This window comes from Phallusia mammillata, chromosome 7, assembly GCF_965637545.1.
Source record: "Phallusia mammillata chromosome 7, kaPhaMamm4.hap1.1, whole genome shotgun sequence".
NCBI lineage: Eukaryota > Metazoa > Chordata > Ascidiacea > Phlebobranchia > Ascidiidae > Phallusia > Phallusia mammillata.
In genome coordinates, this window is record NC_137258.1 from 15,287,141 (window position 1) to 15,308,195 (window position 21,055).

Here is a 21,055-nt window from a genome sequence, read left to right on the forward strand (position 1 = left end):
GTCGGACAAACTTCGGGGAAAAAATACCCATTTTAGGGGGCTAGCGGGGTAAATACTGGGGTTATCAACAAAAACAAAGTGGGATGCACATCTACATAACTACATCTACCATCTGTGTAAATTTCATCCAAATCCATCAAGGATTTGATGGAAAAACGAGTCGGACAAACTTTGGGTAGAAGAAAAAAGAAGAAAACAAAAGAAAAAAACCCAAAACATTTTGAGTAAAATCAATATGTGTTCCCTTCAGGGAAGGGGACCCATAATAAAACTAGAAAGGTGGCTTTCTGATATACTTCCATTTTATATATTCTATACCAGTGATTTTCAACCGGTGTTCCGTGAAAGATCGTCAGGTGTTCCATGAGAAATTTGCTGTTTGAATATATGATTCTAATGTTTTAGACTTCTATGGTTTGAATAGTGTTTTATGTCAAACACCGGTCGAAAATCACTGGTTTAATACAATAGGCGGAAATAGGTTTTCTTTTATGAAAATAGTTATCCGCCATCCCCGATAGGAATGTTCTGTCTAGTGATTGGCTTGATTTATTGTTGTGTAATATTAAGACTCGTTGTCTAATAATGAAATAGCTGAATCATGGGTAAATTGCTGACGGTTGGTGCAATTCAGCTTTTGGTGATCTTATAAATATAACATTTAAACGCTGTTTCAGTCGACACGAGATTCAACCAATTTTCTGACGTTCAGCATAATTGCTTGCGCGGAAAACGATGAATCACGGAACAGTCAGTGCTAGGCGAATATTGTATTTAGGTACAATACTAGTTTCAATGAAACGATTTCGTAAAACTTCCCCAAACTTTAATAGCGCTATATGAGCGTGTTCATCCGTTTTAGTGATTACGTGATGTGCGTTTTAGCGTGTTAGTGTCACCCTGAGCCTATAGTTGTTTCATTGCATCAAAATTTCGTTTGGTGTTCCGCAAACATATTTTAATGTATAAAGTGTTCCGTGGCTCAAAAAAGGTTGAAAAACACTGTTCTATACGATATTTACCAATTTACTATACACATCATTTGATCTACACATATGATTGTTTTTGCAAGAAAAAACGAATGGGTCCCCACACGCTCGTTTGTGCGGATTTAACGTCCTGGTTATTTTTAAATTCTTAAGAAAAAACTTAACCAACTTTAAAAGTTTTGTCCGCATTTATTTTGCATCATTATTGTCATATAATTACAAAAAACAGTAAATAAGAACGGTAAAAATACTTTTAATTTAATCTCATGCTTTATCCTTGACATTGTCGTTCAAGGTCAGATTTTAACACAATTTTCCACAACTGAAAATGTGCTTGATAACTTAATAAAATGACATAGCATAGCTGTGCAAAAACAGCTGATTTCTAATCACCAACACGACTGTCTCGTAAAACGTCCGTCCGGACGTCAAGCTGAGCACTCCCGCTGCATTCACCCGCCTTAATCGCAAACAAGTGAATTACTCCCTTGAGAGTTGAGACTTCTATCTGACTGACAGTGTACACAGATTATGGGCTGTAAAAGTAACTATTTGGCCGATTAAAGCAAATTTTTAAAACTGAACGAATAACCTACTGCAAACAACTGTTTAACATTTCAGCACATTAGGGCTTGTATTTTTGGCCTAAAACTTATTATTTCGGGGTTTAAGGGGTAAAATGGGTGAATCCAATAAAAAGTTACAAAATTCTTCAGAATACCTTAGGTTGCACCAACCAACAAAGCATGAAACTTTCAGATTATGTACTTTAGTCAGTACAGCCATTTTAATTTTTTTTCGTTTTGGGGGCCTGTGGGTGAACCGCTGGGTCGTTTGGGGTCAAACTTCAGGAGGATCAAATTTGGATTAATAACTAACATCTGTCCAAATTTGAATAAATTTGAAGCACTTATTCTTGACCAAACGCATTTAACAAACCAGCGTTAGACAGAAATGAATATTTGGGGGTTTAAGGGGTGAATCGAAAAAAAGATACAAAATTCTTTGAAATACCTTATATTGCACCAAACAACAAAGCATATCACTCAGAGATGCTGTACTTTAGTAAGTACAGCCGTTTTAAACAAAATACGTTTTGGGGGCCTGTGGGTGAACCGCTGGGTTATTCGGGGTCAAACTTCAGGAGGATCAAATTTGGATTAATAACTAACATCTGTCCAAATTTGAATAAATTTGAAGCACTCTTTCTTGACCAAACGCGTCTCACAAGCCAAATAATTTTTGTTTTTTCTAAAATGCGCCTAAAAAGAAAAAAGTTTGGTACCACTGCTATAATCTAATATGAAACGTTAGTATATATCCGACACTTTATTTTATGTTGGGTTCCATATTAGCCACTGTATTTTATAAACTTGTGTTGTTGCAGGCAGAAACTTGCGGGTGCTCCCCACATGCAAAGTTGCAAACAATTCATTTCAAGAGAAAACCATGGAAAAGTTTGGTGTAGTAAGGTAAAACACAGTGATCGGGACTGGGCTTCAATAATCATGCTATGTAAAGTACAAACTATACCAATCAGATTCAGTTCAGACATTGTTTAATTTGTTTTTCATGTTCTATTTCAGTGTGGTCCAACTTTATTTTATTGCAGACCATTAAAAGTCTGAAATTTTGTGACTATATGTTTTCAATCTATAGATCATTTTATTGTTATCTTTTATAGTTTTATGTACAAAGTAGTAGCCTTCAAAAAAACATTCAGTTTCTACTCTGGCAAAAAAATGCCTGAACGGTTCGTTGATGCAGAACCCTTTACTACACCATGGGAGATTTCACAGCATTTTATGTTGTTTAATTTAAAAAAAAACAACTAGAAGGGTGGCTTAGCAAATTTGGTCATTGGACATACACTACAACCTTTTTTAAAACATTAATATGTTTCCTATGGTGTTTTTATATTGGGTCCCATATTAGCCACCATTAAACATTTGATAGCAAACAATCGGACAAACTTTGGGAAAAAAACATTTTAGGGGGCTAGCGGGGTAAATACAGGGGTTATTAAGACAAACAAAGTGGGATGTACATCTACATAACTATATCTACCATCTGTGTAAGTTTCATCCAAATCCATTAAACATTTGATGGCAAAATGAGTCGCACAACTTTATGTAAAAAAACTAGAATAGTGGTTTTCGGATATATTGCCAGTTTATATATACTACATCATATTTAACGATGTATCACATATCCATTTACTATATTTATAATGGATATATATTTGGCACCTACATTTCATTGGGTCCCTATCTTTTTCCTGGCACTTTATAACCTAATTGTTTCTGCAAGCATAATCTAATGGGTCCCCACACATATGCATATGCGATTTGGTAACAGTAAAAATAGGGCACAAATCACAAACACATTAGATATTTACCAATTTACTATACACATCATTTGATCTACACATATGATTGTTTTTGCAAGCAAAAACGAATGGGTCCCCACTCATGCTTTGACCTTGATATTGTCGTTCAAGGTCAGTTTTTAAACACAATTTTCCAAAACTTAAAATGTGCTTGATAACTTAATAAAACGACATAGCATAGCTGTGCAAAAACAGCTGATTTCTAATCACCGACACGACTGCCTCATAAAACGTCGGTCCGGACGTCAAGCTGAGCACTCCCGCTGCATTCACCCGCCTTAATCGTAAACAAGTGAATTACTCCCTTGAGAGTTGAGACTTCTATCTGACTGAGAAAATGGTCACGTAACGACTGCGTTCATGCGTGAAGCAGAGGCATTTTTTTCTATGCGCCACTATGGTCAATCACTCCCATTGCGTCAGCTGTGCACTGAACGACAGGCAAATACGGTCATGACGTCATACGCATAGCCTGTCCCTGCTGTGACCCCGCAGCGTTAACGTTTACAGCGCAATATCACTAACACCATATCATCTTAATTCCAACCAGTGAGAAAATGGTCAAGTGACGACTGCGTTCATGCGTGAAGCAGAGGCATTTTTTCCATGTGCCACTATCGTCAATGACTCCCATTGCGTCAGCTGTGCACTGAGCGAGCACAAATATGACAGAAGACAGCATGTAAAAACATATTTTTACTATTACTGAGCCGATTGCATTGCATTTTTACCAGCCAACAAGGAGCACCCTATCCACAGCTGTTAAAAATTTCAGCAGGTTAAGTCTTGTATTTCTGGCCTCAATAACATGTGAACAAACAAACAAATATTTGGGGGTAAAGGGGTGAAAATGGATATATACAACTTCAAGTTACAAAATAGTTTTAGCTTAAAATACGCTGCAATGTACCAATCAAAAAGTATGAAACTCCAGAAACATCTGCTTTAGCAAGTATAGCTGTTTTAAAAATTTAACGTTTTGGGGGCTGTGGGTGAACCGAGGGGTCAAACGGGGTCAAAATTCACATGGACCATTTTTTGACCAATATCTATAATAAGTGTAAATTTGAAAAAGTTTGACCAAAACATGGGAACAAATCTGCGTTAAAAAATTCACGCTTTGGGGGGCTGTGGGTGAACTGAGGGATCAAATGGGGTCAAAATTCACATGGACCATCTTTAGACCAATATCTATAATGTGTGTAAATATGAAAAAGTTTGAACCATTCATTCTTGATCAAAACATGGGAACAAATCTGCGTTAAAAATTTTACGTTTTGGGGGGCTGTGGGTGAACCGAGGGATCAAACGGGGTCAAAATTCACATGGACCATCTTTAGACCAATATCTGTAATGTGTGTAAATTTGAAAAAGTTTGAACCATTCTTTCTTGACCAAAACGTGGGAACAAATGCGCGTTAGAAAGAAAAAAAAATATAGACAAAAACAATATGTGTCCCCTTCAGGGAAGGGGACCCATAATTAGGGGCTAGCGGCGTAAATACTGGGGTTATCAACACAAACAAAGTGGGATGCACATCTACATAACTATGTCTACCATCTGTGTAAGTTTCAGCCAAATCCATTAAACATTTGATGGCAAAACGAGTCAGACAAACTTTTTTTGGGGGAACCATTTTAGGGGGCTAGTGGGGTAAATACTGGGGTTATCAACATAAACACAGTGGGATGCACATCTACATAATCTACCATCTGTGTAAGTTTCATTCAAATCCATCAAACATTTGATGAAAAAACGAGTTGGACAAACTTAAAAAAAAGAACAAAAACAAATTTGAGCAAAAAAGCAATATGTTTCCCCTTCAGGGAAGGGGACCCATAATTATCTTGCGGGCCACAATTGGCCCGCAGGCCTGCAGTTGGACCACGCGGTTCTATTTTAAAACTAGAACAGTGGTTTTCCTATATATTGCCAGTTTATATATACTACATCACATTTAACGATGTATCACATATACCACTTACTATATTTATAATGGATATATATTTGGCACCTACATTTCATTGGGTCCCTATCTTTTTCCTGGCACTTTATAACATAATTGTTTCTGCAAGCATATTTTAATGGGTCCCCACACATGTACATATGCGATTTGGTAACAGTAAAAATAGGGCACAATCATTGTTAAACTGGAATAGTGGTTTTCCTATATATTCCATTTTACAGAAACTGTGCCATATTTACGCCACATTCATTAGATTCATTATAATTGTAATCGATATATGTTTGATGGATACATTTAGTATGGTACCAATATTTTTGTGGCCCGTTATAACATAATTGTTTTTGCAAGCAAAAACCAATGGGTCCAGACACACATATATATTTTGAATTCGTAACAGGATGAATGGAGCCTGCATATGCTAGGTAAGTATTTGAATTGCACAGATGACATTTGTCGCATTAAATAAATATTTATAACTTTTGTTTTGTAACAGTCACAAAATCAGCCAGAAACTTTTAACAATGTTTCAACACTTTTTTTCCTTAATAGCCCTTTGTATGTTGAATTAGGATTTTTAATCCGCACAAAGCGTTCCCTGGCGCCGTTAAGTTTCTACATACCAACAATACGATTGCTTAGCTGGGCTTTTTATTAACGCTTTTAGTTTGAGAAGTCACGTTACACAGGTGTAACAAATCGTGTTGTGTTGTCGCTCTGCGTTTTGAAACACAAATAAGTTGACCTACATTAACGCTTACAGCGCAATATCTTAACTCCAACCAGTGAGAAAATGGTCAAGTGACGACTGCGCTCATGCATGAAAAAGAGGCATTTTTTTCCATGCGCCACTATCGTCAATCACTCCCATTGCGTCAGCTGTGCACTGAGTGAACACAAATTTGACAAAAGACAGCATTAAAAAACATATTTGGGGCTGTAAGAGTAATTACTGAGCCGATTGCACTAAAATTTTTAACAGTCAACAAGGAGCACCCTATGCACAGCTGTTTAAAATTTCAGCAGGTTAAGTCTTGTATTTCTGACCTCATTAACATGTGAACAAACAAACAAATATTTGGGGGTAAAGGGGTGAAAATGGATATATACAACTTAACAAAAAATCATCCACCATCTTTTATAACATTGGTTGTTTCTGCAGGCAGATCCTCATGGGTCCCCACACATGCAAAGTTGAAAATAATGCATTTCAAGAGATAACCATGAGAAAGTCGGGTGTTGTAGGGCAATACCAGTGATCGGTACTGTGCTCAAATAAATACGCTGTATGGAGTACAGACTATTCAAATTCATTCCATTCATACATTTATTAAGGTTTTTCTATTTTATGACTATCTGAGAAAAAAGTGTTAAATAGTAAGAAAATAGGCTAAAACACAACAATCGGCTCCTATTAATTGCAAATTTCACATGATGGTAGGGGGCTAGTGGAGTAAATGATAGAGCTACAGGGTAAAACACAACATTCTACACCTATAAATGGTACACTCTACAAACTGTCCAAATTTCATTTCAATAAAAAAAAATTGAAAAAAAATTGAACCATTTTGGGGGGCTAGTGGGGTAAATGTTGGGGCAACAGGGTTAAACACAACATTATACACCTATGAATGGCACAATCTACAAGCTATGTAAATTTCATTGAATCCTGACATTGTTTACAAAATGGACCCATTTTAGGGGGCTAGTGGCGTAAATGTTGGGGCAACAGGGTTGAACATAACAAACAACAACTATAAATAGCACACTCTATAAGCTGTCCAAATTTCATCAAATTCGGACAATGTTTTAAAAATTCACCCTTTTTATGGGGCTAGAGGAGTAAATATTGGGGTTACAGGGTTAAACACAACAATTGACACCTATAAATGACAAATTCTGCAAGCTTTTCAAATTTCACTAAATTCTGACACTGTTTAAAAAACTCACCCATTTTAGTGGGTCAGTGGGGTAACTGATGGGGTTTAACATCTAAAAGTATAAAATATGAAACCACGATGACCCAATTAACAGTCATGTAAAATTTCATCCAAATCCAACAATGTTTAAAATTCTGACCACTAGAGGTGCTATTAGCAACATTTGTTAAGGCTTCTGACGTCATAAGGCTGTTATCCCTCTGTTGGCAGGTGCAAAACCACCCACCAAATGTTGCACAAACACAAGTACCATATGTACTGGTGCCTTTAATATACCATTACACCACAGAAATCTTTCGTTTGTGGTGCGCAGCAACATACAAAAACGTTTTACACTTTGAGGTCTAGCAGGGTAAATACTTGGGTTATCAAGTCAAACAAAGCAAATGGCACATCTGCATTACTATATCTACCATCTGTGAAAGTTTCATCCAAATTCACCAAACATTTCATGCCAAAAGTGCATGGACAAACTTCGGCGGAAAAAAGAAATAAAAAAGAAAAAAACAGAGTGAGATCAAGATGTGTCCCCTTCAAGGAAGGGGACCCATAAATACTTTAAAATACGCTGCAATGTACCAAGCATAGCCATTTTGAAAATTTCACGTTTTGGGGGGCTGTGTGAGAACCGAGGGATGAAACGGGATTTTCAAAATTCACATGGACCATCTTTAGACCAATATCTATAATGTGTGTAAATTTGAAAAAGTTTGAACCATTCTTTCTTGACCAAAACATGGGATCAAATCCGAGTTAGACGGAAAAAAAGAAAAAAAAAGAAAGGGGTACCATAACGAAGGAAAGGTAAATAGTAGGACTACAGGGTAAAACACAACAATTTACACCTATATGAGGCAAATTCTACAAACTATACAAGTTTCATTTTATTTAAACGTTGCTTATAAAATTCACCCATTTTATACTGATGGGGTTTTACACCCAAACCAGTAAAATATAAAATCACAAAGACCCAATCAACAGTCCTGTAAAATTTTGTCCGAATCAGCCAATGTTTAAATATTTGACCATAAGAGGCGTTTTGAATCACAGACGGTAATGCATGTGATGTCATAAGGCTGTTAACAAACCCCCTAACAGCCATCTGAAAACAAATAGAGTAAAAACAAAATGTGTCCTTTACCTGTCGATCCAGATGATGACATAGTTCGAACATGTGAAGGAATAAGTATATTGTAAAGAGGACTTTTGCTTGACAATTCTAAACACCACAACACAAAAAGTATAAGGCCTGTTGTAAAGGATCAAACAGACCAAAGCATTCTAACTAACCTTTATCAGTAAAGTTAAAAAGAGGGGGTAACTGTCGGCCACCAGGAAGTCGGGTGTTGGTAGATCGCAACTCATCAAAAAAACTATGTGCACAGGAATCCAAGGGAGATATTCGACTTTCTGGGGAATATTCAAGAAGTCGACTGCAAAGGGAGATGGCCTCCGGGGGAGTTCGAGGTCTGAATACCTGAAGTTGACAACACACAGATTAGCTTTTTGTAATAAAAATGACAGGTGCTGACACAAATCATACCTTTGCCCATGGATGAGCCTTAATTTGTGGAAACTTAAATTCTGTGTAATTTGGATTCATCTCTCTAATTTGATCCCTGGTTGGTGTTCCCAAAACCTGCGAACATTACATAGTAAAACAGAGTTAAAACATCTTTTATAATAGGTAGGTAGGTGGTGTAAAACTTTAATTTGGGCAGAGCTTAACAAAAGCCACCACAAACCTTGCTATACCAAACAATAACATTGCAACAAGTCCTGATTTGAGTTACATTAAGCACAATACTTGTATTGGGTAATTTTATGATGTATTGTTTTCATATAAAATGCATGTAACTTATCAGACTGCATGACTGTTCAGTTTATACATATTAGAGGCTGTGAAGGTAACCGTTGGGCTGATCACTCCAAAATTTTAAATGCTAAACATGGAATCCACTACAAACAATTGGTAAACATTTAACCAGTAGAGGTTGTATTCCTGACCTGTAATGCTGAAAACGAATATTTCAGTTGTTTGTTTTTTATTGTATTTTTCGACAATCAGGCGGCAGTCCGAGAACTGAAAATTGCCCTTTGTCGTTCGCGGGATTCGAACCCAGGATACTTCCGGGGACGAATCCCGATCAGGTTTTGTATATGGGTCAGGCGCGCCAGGCCATTCGGCCAAGTTCCCGCCCCTAAATATTTCAGGGTTTAGGGGTGAAAATGAGTAAATTTACGCAAAAGTCACCAAATACTTTAGAATACTTCACAATGCACCAACCAACAAAGTATGAAACTCCTGGATCATGTAATTAAGTAAGCATAGCTATTATTTGAAAAAAAATATGTTTCGGGGGCCTGTGGGTGAACTGCTGAGTCATTCGGGTCAAACTTTAAGAGTATCAACTTTGGATAACTAACTAACTAACACAGGGTTCCCGCACAATTTTCGTTTACAAATTCCATGACTTCTCCAAAACTTTTCAAGAAAAAAACCCCAAATTTCCATAACCTTATTCGAAAAAAAATCGTGCAATTGCCATCGTAAAACTAGTAAAGAGGCTTTGGTATATGCAGCCATTTTACCATACTTGCAACGAATATACAAACGTTACGTAATTTGAAATTCCTATCTCTATCTGGCATTTTCAGGGTAAAACAGGTGCCAAATTCCATACTTTTTCAAGGACTTTTGGAAAAGTTGGCCTTTTTCAAAACTTTTCCAGGCCATAAAAATACAAATTTTAATTCCATAACTTTTCCAGCTTTTCCATCCCCGCGGGAACCCTGCTAACATGTGTGTAAATTTGAATAAGTTTGAAGTACTATTTCTTGACCAATCGTGTGGAACAAACCAGCGACAGACAGAAAAAAATTCGGACAAAAACAATATGTGTCCCTTTCAGGAAAACAGGAACCATAAAATAGTTTTTGACAGGTCAACTAACCCTACCTTAATTATTTCCACCAGTTGGTCCACACCAGAATCACCAGGAAAAATAGGTTGGCCCAGAAGTAACTCCGCAAGAACACAACCAGCAGACCAGATATCTAAACAAAAATATCTTTTGTGAAAGCATTTATGTTACATGCAACATTGGCCTGCACTATGTATTGGAGTGGCATTAACATGCCAATACAACACTATTGGTTTAAACATTTATTTTATACCTGGTAATGTGTTACTACAGGTTAATGGCATAGGCATAAAATGTAAGTTAAACTAGAAAAGTGGCTTTGTCATATTTTTTTACATCATTACAAAAAAACTGGAAAGGTGCCTATCCTCTGAGAATTAAATCTCTAGATTTGAACTTGGTATAGCTGTCAATGGCCAGTTTAAACACAGTAAAAACTTTTCATAGAAAACCAAGATAGTATAACAGAAATTGACAAATTAAGAAGCCATGTTGCAGTACAGATATAACAAATTGTTTGTCACTTAAATTATGCAAAACGTTTGCTGTTGAGTGTTTACCTACAGTAGCCTTTTGCTGTTCAGTAGTCAAGCAACTGCTTTTACACTGTTTTCAGTAGCATGCAGTCCTCTTTGTTCAAAAACAACATTTTACCTAACTTATACATAACCCAAGCATTGTTTATTTGTCAAAAATAAAGAAGCTATGTTGTGACAAAGGTATGATGAATCGCTCTTAACGGTACTTTGCTATAACTACAAGTTTTCAGGAAAGGGGTACCATAATTTACTGGATTTGTCTGCAAAAGAAAGCAGTGTTAATATGATGGGATAACTTCTTAACAAACTGGTAAAAACTATGGAATGCATTTAAAAATTCCAACAAAACATTTGGTCAATGTTTTCTTTACATCTTGAACATGTTTGAACTGGAAAAACTGACACACTTGATTGCTAGCTGGGTTATTGTGTACAGTGTTTTTTTTGAGGTGTTTTGGGGGACCGTTTCGGTCCCCCAAATTTCTCCAGCGGTTTCCCAAAATTTGCCAGTAGCCTAATAAATAATTTGTTTCAGCAAATATGGCTATTTTTTGGTATTTAAATGAAACACTTGCGGTCTCTTAAAACTACTTAGCGGTCACCCAAACCAAACCTTAAAAAAACCTGATTGTGTACAAAGCAAACCCACTTCTAGTAGAACTAAAAACATACAAAAACAAAATGTGTCCCCTTCTGTAAAAGGTAGCAATAACTATAAGGGTGGCTTAGCAAATATTGCCAGTGAACATACACTATCGCTAATTTCAAAACACATACATATTTTCTACAGTTGTTTCATAATTGGTCCCATAATAGCTACTGTTGTTGGGCCAACACATGCAAAGTTGTAAATAATGCAAATTCTGAGATAGCCATCATCAAGTTTGGAGCTATAAGTTAAATCATGCCTTGGAATATTCTGCTTCAATAATCATGCTATACAGCTGTTTTAAAAATTTTGTGTTTTAGGGGCCTGTGGGTAAACTGCTGGGTCATTCAGGGTTAAATTTCAGGAGGATCAAATTTGGATAAACTAGAAAGGTGGCTTTCTGATATACTTCTATATCTTATTTACCGATTTACTATACACATCATTTGATCTACACACATGATTGTTTTTGCAAGCAAAAACGAATGGGTCCCCACACATGCGTTTGTGCGGATTTACTGTTAACAAATGTTCTGGTTATTTTTAGATTCTTAAGGAAAAACTTTTAGAAAGCATTAACCCAACTTTAAAAGTTTAGTTTGAATTATTTTTGCACCATTATTGTCATACAGTTACAAAAAACAGGAAAAAAGAACAGGAAAAAAACCTTCAATTAATTTCGTGCTTTGACCTTGATATTGTCGTTCAAGGTCAGTTTTTAAACACAATTTTCCAAAACTGAAAATGTATGCAATAAAATATAACGACATAGCATTGCTGCACAAAAACAGCTGCTTTCTAATCACCGAAATGACTGTCTCGTAAATCAGTGAATTACTCCCTTGAGAGTTAAGACTTCTATCTGACTGACAGTGTACACATATTATGGCCTGTAAAGGTAACTATTTGGCCAATGTGCCTGATAACTTAATAAAACGACATAGCATTACTGCGCCAAACAGCTGATTTCTAATAACCGAAACGACTGTCTCCTAAAACGTCTTTTCGGGCGTCAAGCTGACTCCCACTCTGGTTTCCTTGTAAACCAGTGAATTACTCCCTTGAGCGTTGAGACTACTATCTGACTTCTGCATTTCTGACCTAAAGGACCAGAAAAACTAAAACCGATTATTTTGAGGTTAAAGGGGTGAAAATGGGTCAATCCAATTAAAAGTTACAAAAGTATTTAGAATACCTTACATTGCACCAACCAACAAAGCACGAAACTCTCAAGATTATGTACTTTAGTCGGTACAGTTGTTTTATAAAATTTTTGTTTTGGGGGCTTGTGGGTGAGCCGCTGGGTCGTTCAGGGTCAATCTTAAGGACGATCAAATTTTGATCAATAGCTAACATCTGTGTAAATAATAAATTTGAAGCGCTGTTTCTTGAGCAAACGCTTTTAACAAACCAGCGTAAGACAGAAACGAATATTTTGGGGTTTAAGGGGTGAAAAAGGGTAAATCTTTTTTTAAGGTACAAAATTCTTTAAAATACCTTACATTGCACCAAACAACAAAGCATAAAACTACTAGCTCATGTACTTTGGTCAGTACAGCCGTTTAAAAAATACGTTTGGAGGGCCTGTGGGGAACCGCTGGATCATTCGGGGTCAAACTTCAGGAGGATCAAATTTGGATCAATAACTAACATCTGTGTGATTTTGAATAAATTTGAAACACTCTTTCTTGACCAAACACGTTTAACAAACTAGCATTAGACAGAAAAAAGAAAAAAAATACGGTCAAAAACAATATGTGTCCCTTTCAGTGAAGGGGACCCATAATAACTAACATCTGAGCACTCTTTCTGGACCAAATGCATGGAACAAACCAGTATTAGACAGAAAAAATACCTTTGGGGAAGACCCATAACAAATATGTTCACCATAAAATAGAACAACATACCTATGCTTGAGGTATAATCTGTAGCTCCAAATATCAACTCAGGTGCCCGATAATAACGAGAACATATATAGGACACATTTGGTTCACCACGGACAAGTTGCTTGGCACTACATACAAAGTTTACAAAAAAACTTTACCAACATACTTTTAATGTCATCTTCTGCATTTTTAACATATCCTACCTTCCGAAATCACAGAGCTTTAACACAGCAGTCTCTGGGTCAAGAAGTAAGTTTTGTGGCTTGATGTCCCGATGACAGGTACCTTGAGCATGAATGTAAGCCAAGCTTCGGAAAAGTTGGTACATGTACAACTGCAAGAAAACATAGACTGCAATGGTTCACAAAATAATTTATTCCAAGTAAGCCATGTTGTGTTGTTTATAGTCTCTTTTTCAGTAATTCATTAAAAAAAAGATATAGCCAAAGACAATGTTCATATAAGGCTGTTGATCTTAAGCGTTACATGTAAAGTCTACATACCAATAGCTGTAAATTTATTCCACACAATTTATGTAACATTTTTGATTCATTTATGTTACCTTTACATATAAAATGGGAATAGTCTGCTTGGATTTTGTGTAGTGTCTTGCCACCCTGTATACAGTCTCTGGCACATAATCCAACACAAGATTTAAATAAATTTCATCTTTCTGCAACGAAAGCACAAGTTGCTATGAAGTTGTATAGTTCTGCATTAAATTTTGGGCAACAAAAAACAATGTGTGAATGAATATTTCCATAAAACAGCAATCACAGTTTGCAAGGTTTTTAAAAATGCTGAAACTTTTTGCTGTAATTTTACATATTAATTCAAAAATTTTGTGTCAATTTAAATGTGCTGATAAAATTATTTAAACCAAATAACAAACTAGAAAGGTGGCTTTCAAATATACTTCCATTTTATATATTCTATATCCTATTTGCCAATTAACTATATACATCATTTGATCTACACATATGATTGTTTTTGCAAGCAAAAACGAATGGGTCCCCACACGAGTGTTTCTGCGGATTTACCGTAAACAAATGCTCTGGTTATTTTTAGATTCTTACGGGAAAACTTTTAGTAAGCATTAATCCAACTTTAAAAGTTTTGTCCGCATTCTTTTTGAATCATTATTGCCATATTATTACAAAAAACATTAAAAAAGAATGGGAAAAATACTTTCAATTTAATCTCGTGCTTTGACCTTGATATTGTCGTTCAAGGTCAGATTTTGAACACAATTTTCCAAAACTGAAAATGTACACGATAAAATATAATGGCATAGCATTGCTGCACAAAAACAGCTGATTTCTAATCACCAAAACGACTGTTTCATGAAACGTCTGCCTGGATGTCAAGCTGAGCACTCCCGCTCTGCATTCACCCGCCTTAATCGTAAATCAGTGAATTACTCCCTTGAGAGTTGAGACTTCTATCTGACTGACAGTGTACACATGTTATGGCCTGTAAAGGTAACTATTTGGCCAAACGAGCGTTAAAAATTTAATGTTTCGGGGGCCTGTGGGTGAACCGCTGGGTCATTCTGGGTCAAACATCTGAAGGATCAAGTTTGGATTAACAACTAACATTTGTCGAAATTTGAATCACTTTGAAGCACTCCTTCTTTACCAAACGAGCGTTACAAACCAGCGTTAAATATTTTGCGTTAAATATTTTACGTTTCGGGGGCCGATGGGTGAACCACTGGGTCATTCGGGGTCAAACTTCTGGAGGATCAATTCCGGATTAACATGTTGACTGACAAGGGATATTCCTAATTTGCCAAACATGTTTTAGTGGCGTTCTGAAATCAGGTCGAAATATTTTGTGTGCCATGCTACGATTTAACTCGTAGGTAACATGCTGGTGTAGGGTGTCTCGGTGTCGCCACAACGCATCCACGGCGTTAGTTCGAGGCACCAGCTCGTTTTAAGCGCGTTGCAATCAAATAAGTCTACTACGAGCATACTCGTATCTGGCAAGCCTGGCTAGATCAGCAACTACGAGATAACTCGTAGTTGGCAGTCAACATGTTAATAACTAACATCTATTTAAATTTGAATCAATTTGAAGCACTCTTTCTTTACCAAATGAGCGTTACAAACCAGCATTAGACAGAAAAAAAACTAGAATAGTGGTTTTCCTATATATTGCCAGTTTATATATACTACATCATATTTAACGATGTATCACATATACCAGGTGTGGCCAACACGTCGATCGCGATCGACTGGTCGATCGCCTGCTTTTGACTGGTCGATCGCCACTAAATTCTCCACAACTAATCAAACGCTTATTAATTGAAAAACAAATTAAATATTATAAAACAGCACTTCTGTCATTTTGAAACAACGCACACATGTGTAATAAGACAATACCTAAGTAATTGTCACTTTCTTTGTTGCGTAACAATTGTTATTTTGGCACCAAATTATGTCGTAACAACTACAATGTTTGTCGTCACAACTTGAGTGTTTGCTTTAACGAAGCTGTTGCTATTGATTGGGGAGATTTAAAAGTTCCCACTGACTACTTTGATAAAAATTGTGTGCATATGCGACGTTTTATTGTTGTAATAACTAGGTGATGCTTGCCAACAAAACTCATGACCATAAATATGTGGCAATTGTCAAGCAAATCGCATGAAAAAATTTGCGTTATTGCTTTGTGTTAGTGTCAGCCTAAATTACGACTGATCAGTCGATCGCGTACAATTAAGAAAATTTTCGTCGATCTTAACGACTGGCAAGTTGGCCACCCCTGACATATACCATTTACTATATTTATAATGGATATATATTTGGCACCTACATTTCATTCGGCCCCTATCTTTTTCCTGGCACTTCATAACATAATTGTTTTTGCACGCATAATCTAATGGGTCCCCACACATGTGCACATGTGATTTGGTAACAGTAAAAATAGGGCACAATCATTAAAACTGGAAACTGGAATAGTGGTTTTCCTATATATTCCATTTTATGGCGCCGATCGCAGCAGGAGGGGCGTGTCGTTAACCACCATAACACGCAAAACTGTGGGATACAACAATTGCATGACCAACGTTTTTAAATGATCTACAAACATACCTTAATTGCACAGTGCAAAAAGACTGCCTGATAGCACGTCCAGTTATGTGCAAGCCGAGATATTGGCTTTTCAGTGGGCAGGTTTGCGCTTTTCATGCCCAATTGGGCTTTTTTCGACATGGAGTTGCGTGTTATTTTCACGAGGTGGAAAATGGATGAGTCCAACTATTTAAACTTTTAACATTTTTCAATCTGCACATAGCATTCCCTGGCACCGTTAAGTTTCTACATTCTAACAATATGATTGCTTAGCTGGGCTTTTCAAGTCCAAAACCTGTTCTGAAACAGTTGTATTAACGCTTTCAGTTTGAGAAGTCATGTTACACAGGTGTAACAAATCATGCTGCGTTGTCGCTCTGTGTTTCGAAACATGAATAAGTTGACCTACATTAACTTTTACAGCGCAATATAACTAACATCGTAACATCTTAATCCCAACCAGTGAGAAAATGGTCAAGTGGCAGCTGCGTTCATGCGTGAAGCAGAGGCATTTTTTTCCATGTGCCACTATCGTCAATCACTCCCATTGCGTCAGCTGTGCACTGAGCGAGCACAAATTTGACAAAAGACAGCATGTAAAAACATATTTGGGGCTGTAAGAGTAACTAAAAGGGTGGCTTAGCACACATTGCCACTGCACAGACACTGTGACCTATTTCTTAACATATATTTACATCCGACACTTATTTTCCCATATCATCCACTGTCTTTTGTAACCTTAGTTGTTTCCGCAAGCAGAAACTCATGGGTCCCCACACATGCAAAGTTGTAAATAATGCATTTCAAGAGATTACAATGAGAAAGTTTGGCATTGTATCATCAGACACAGTGATCAGTACTGTGCCTAAATAAATATGATTTATGAAGTAAAGACTATTTAAATTCATTCCATTCATACTTTTTTGAAGGTTTTTCTATTTTATGACTATCTGAGAAAAAAGTGTTAAATAGTGAGAAAATAGGCTAAAACACAACAATCAGGTCCTATTAATGGTGAATTGTACATGACTCTAGGAGTCTAGTGGAGTAAATGATAGGTACTACAGAGTTTAACAGAACACCAACACCTACAAATGGTACACTCTACAAACTGTCCAAATTTCATTCAATTCAGACATTGTTTATAAAATTGAACCATTTTGGGGGGCTAGTGGGGTAAATATTGGGGCAACAGGGTTGAACACAACATTCTACACCTATAAATGGCACACTCTACAAGCTATGTAAATTTCATTCAATTCTGACATTGTTTAAAAAATTGAACCATTTTGGGGGGCTAGTGGGGTAAATATTGGGGCAACAGGGTTGAACACAACATTCTACACCTATAAATGGCACACTCTACAAGCTATGTAAATTTCATTCAATTCTGACATTGTTTACAAAATGGACCCATTTTGGGGGGCTAGTGGGGTAAATTTTGGGGCAACAGGGTTGAACATAGCAAACAACAACTATAAATAGCACACTCTATAAGCTGTCCAAATTTTATCACATTCTGACAATCTTTAAAAAATTTACCCTTTTTAGGGGGCTAGAGGGGTAAATATTGGGGTTACAGGGTTAAATAAAACAATTGACACCTATAAATGACAAATTCTGCAAGTATTTCAAATTTCACTAAATTCTGACACCGTTTAAAAAACTCACCCATTTTAGGGGGTCAGTGGGGTAACTGATGGGGTTTAACACCCAAAAGTGTAAAATATGAAACCACGATGACCCAATTAACAGTCATGTAAAATTTTATCCAAATCGAACAATGTTTAAGATTCTAACCACTAGAGGTGTTATTGACAACATTCGTTAACGCTTCTGACATCATAAGGCTGTTAATACCCCTCTGACTGGTATGTGCAAAAACGTCCACCAAGTAATGCATAAACACATGTACCATATGTACTGGTGCCATTATTATACTATTACACTACAGAAATTTTTCGTTTGTGGTGCGCACCAACATACAAAAACGTTTTACACTTTGGGGTCTAGCGGGGTAAATACTGGGGTTATCAAGTCAAACAAAGCAAATGGCACATCTGCATAAATATATCTACCATCTGTGAAAGTTTCATCCAAATTCATCAAAGATTTCATGCCAAAAGTGCATGGACAAACTTCACCGGAGAAAAAAGAAAAAAAAAAGAAAAAAAAAAAAAAACTGAGTGAAATCAATATGCGTCCCCTTCAGGGAAGGGGACCCATAATTACTGAGCCGATTGCACTGAAATTTTTAACAGTCAACAAGGAGCACCCTATCCACAGCTGTTTGAAATTTCAGCAGGTTAAGTCTTGTATTTCTGACCTCATTAACATGTGAACAAACAAACAAATATTTGGGGGTAAAGGGATGAAAATGGATATATACAACTTCAAGTTACAAAATACTTTAAAATATGCTGCAATGTACCAATAAAAAAAGTATGAAACTCCAGAATCATCTGCTTTAGCAAGTATAGCCGTTTTAAAAATTTCACGTTTTGTGGGGCTGTGGGTGAACCGAGGGATCAAACGGGATCAAAATTCACATGGACCATCTTTAGACCAATATTTATAATGTGTGTAAATTTGAAAAAGTTTGAACCATTCTTTCTTGACCAAAACTTGGGAACAAATCCGTGTTAGATGGAAAAAAGGAAAAAAAATGTAGACAAAAACAATATGCATCCCCTTCGACGCATAAATACAGACAAAAACAATATGTGTCCCCTTCATGGAAGGGGACCCATAAATATATTTGCTTTTAGGACTCACCTTATCTCCACTAGAATAGAAAAAATATCGAAGTTTGACAATATTGCAGTGATCTAGTTTCCTCATGATTTGCAATTCACGGTTCTAAAAAATATTCTGTGTTAGATAATTATCTATAATCGATTTCAAGTTTTCAAATTTGTTGGATACTGATGACAGGGTTATAACTAGAAAGGTGACTTTCCTATATATGAATTCCATTTTATATATTCTATGTCCTATTTACCGATTTACTTTTCACACCATTTGATCTACACACATGATTGTTTTCGCAATCTAAAACTAATCAGTCCTCTCATACGTATTTATGGGAATAGATTAAGCTACAAAAATGTTTTGGATATGACATATCAGTACAGTGGTTTTTGACCTGTGGGTCGTGGCCCCTGTGGTGGTCGCATAGGCGCCCACTTGCTAAAATCGGCGTGGAGGCAGAATTTTATAACCCGGTAAAGACAAGTATTTTCAGCCCGGACGTCACCTAACGTCGCAAGTTACACCCTTTGCAGTGTTTCTGTACTGGTATAAATTAGCAGCTGATGCCGACCCAACTATACAATACAGTAACACATTTTTTCACGGCAAACGCGTAGCGTACGACTTCGCGTGACGTCATAAATGATTCGGTTGATTCGGCCGAATTTATTCGGCAAAACCGCCGAATATTCGGTTTCGGCCGAATCGAAATTTAGCCAATTCGGTACATCACTAGTTGAAACCAACTAACGACCTAGAAACGTAAGAAAAGATTATTATAATGGCTTTTTAGACGCATGTGCGCCTTGTTGCGGAAAAATAAAACATGCTTTGTAATAATTGTTGCGGGGAAAGAATGTTCATCTACCAGGCAGCCAGTGCAAAATAGTTGTGTTTCGTCCTCATTTCAGTTCTGTGGTTTAAAATTGCCTAAAGCATGATGGTGACATAAATGAGAAGTTAGCAATTTATGCCACATAACTTTATTGTTCGGCAGTAGCGCTATCTCTTAATAATATTGTAGCTCCTGCTGGTCCCACAAAAGCGCTTAGTAAACCACAATTGCGGGACGGCGCTGCGTTTGTGCTTGTAAGCTATGTGGCCGTCTAATGTCATTTTCATGTTATGCGGCTCACCCTAAAAAAATTGGCTAACCCTTTGTAAACGATGTCAATTTGTGTCGATGTTGCTGACCGAGTTTTAGTAAACACTTCTTGCATGTTTTTATCCAATGGCTCATTGCATATAACCAGGGTTGCCATCGACATGGAACTCAAAATAAGGACACACGAACAATTGGACTTTCATGTCAAACGAAACAACCGTTTTTGAACAAATCTTTGCATTTATACGAGCTTCGACAAATCACATGTCATATTTCCTTTTGCCAGGAACAAACTCCTTGTTCGTAGAAAACACGTAGTGCATCTCACGAGAGCCCAGGTTTAGGTTTACTTTTAGCTGGGATTTGACTTGTAATTGTTAAAAATAAGGACTCAAGTCAAAAACAAGGACAGTTCTTAGAAATAAGGACAAAAACTTTGCTAAGACATTGCCCTTCAAAATAAGGACAAATCTTAGAAATAAGGACGGTATGGCAACCCTGCATATAACACTTCAAGTATACGTTTGTGACGTAACAATATGCGTTGTTTGATTTTTCAGAAAGGTTTGTCTGTTCAAACTAGGCAGTTGTTGACTGTGAAGTAGTACAGAGTTACGACAAAACTGTGTGTGCATAAATTAACGCAAAACTTATTTATGACGTAGTCAGCGACGCAGATACCCGGGGAGGCGGCGCCTCCCCGCCTCCCCATAAGTGGGCGCCAGTGGGGGGTCGTTTTTCATTTTACTGGGGGTCATGAATGCCTTTGATAAACATAAAAGAAGTAAATGTTTGTCAGCAATAACGTAATGAAAACAGATGATTTAAACTTATTTTGTGTT

The 21,055-nt window shown here is 36.8% G+C and overlaps 1 protein-coding gene across 1 annotated transcript in view; it reads right to left on the bottom strand.

Moving 5' to 3' along the window:
* LOC145239119 (glycogen synthase kinase-3 beta-like) overlaps positions 1 to 21,055 on the bottom strand; it is a 42,472-nt gene that overhangs the window by 4,095 nt on the left and 17,322 nt on the right. The window contains exons 4-11 of the mRNA XM_080102403.1: positions 19,133 to 19,216; positions 13,843 to 13,953; positions 13,484 to 13,614; positions 13,302 to 13,408; positions 10,242 to 10,339; positions 8,826 to 8,921; positions 8,573 to 8,759; positions 8,424 to 8,501 (exon numbers count right to left, since the gene is read on the bottom strand). Of these exons, the coding sequence (XP_079958529.1) occupies positions 8,424 to 8,501; positions 8,573 to 8,759; positions 8,826 to 8,921; positions 10,242 to 10,339; positions 13,302 to 13,408; positions 13,484 to 13,614; positions 13,843 to 13,953; positions 19,133 to 19,216 (892 nt within the window). The remainder of the gene's footprint in view (positions 1 to 8,423; positions 8,502 to 8,572; positions 8,760 to 8,825; positions 8,922 to 10,241; positions 10,340 to 13,301; positions 13,409 to 13,483; positions 13,615 to 13,842; positions 13,954 to 19,132; positions 19,217 to 21,055) is intronic.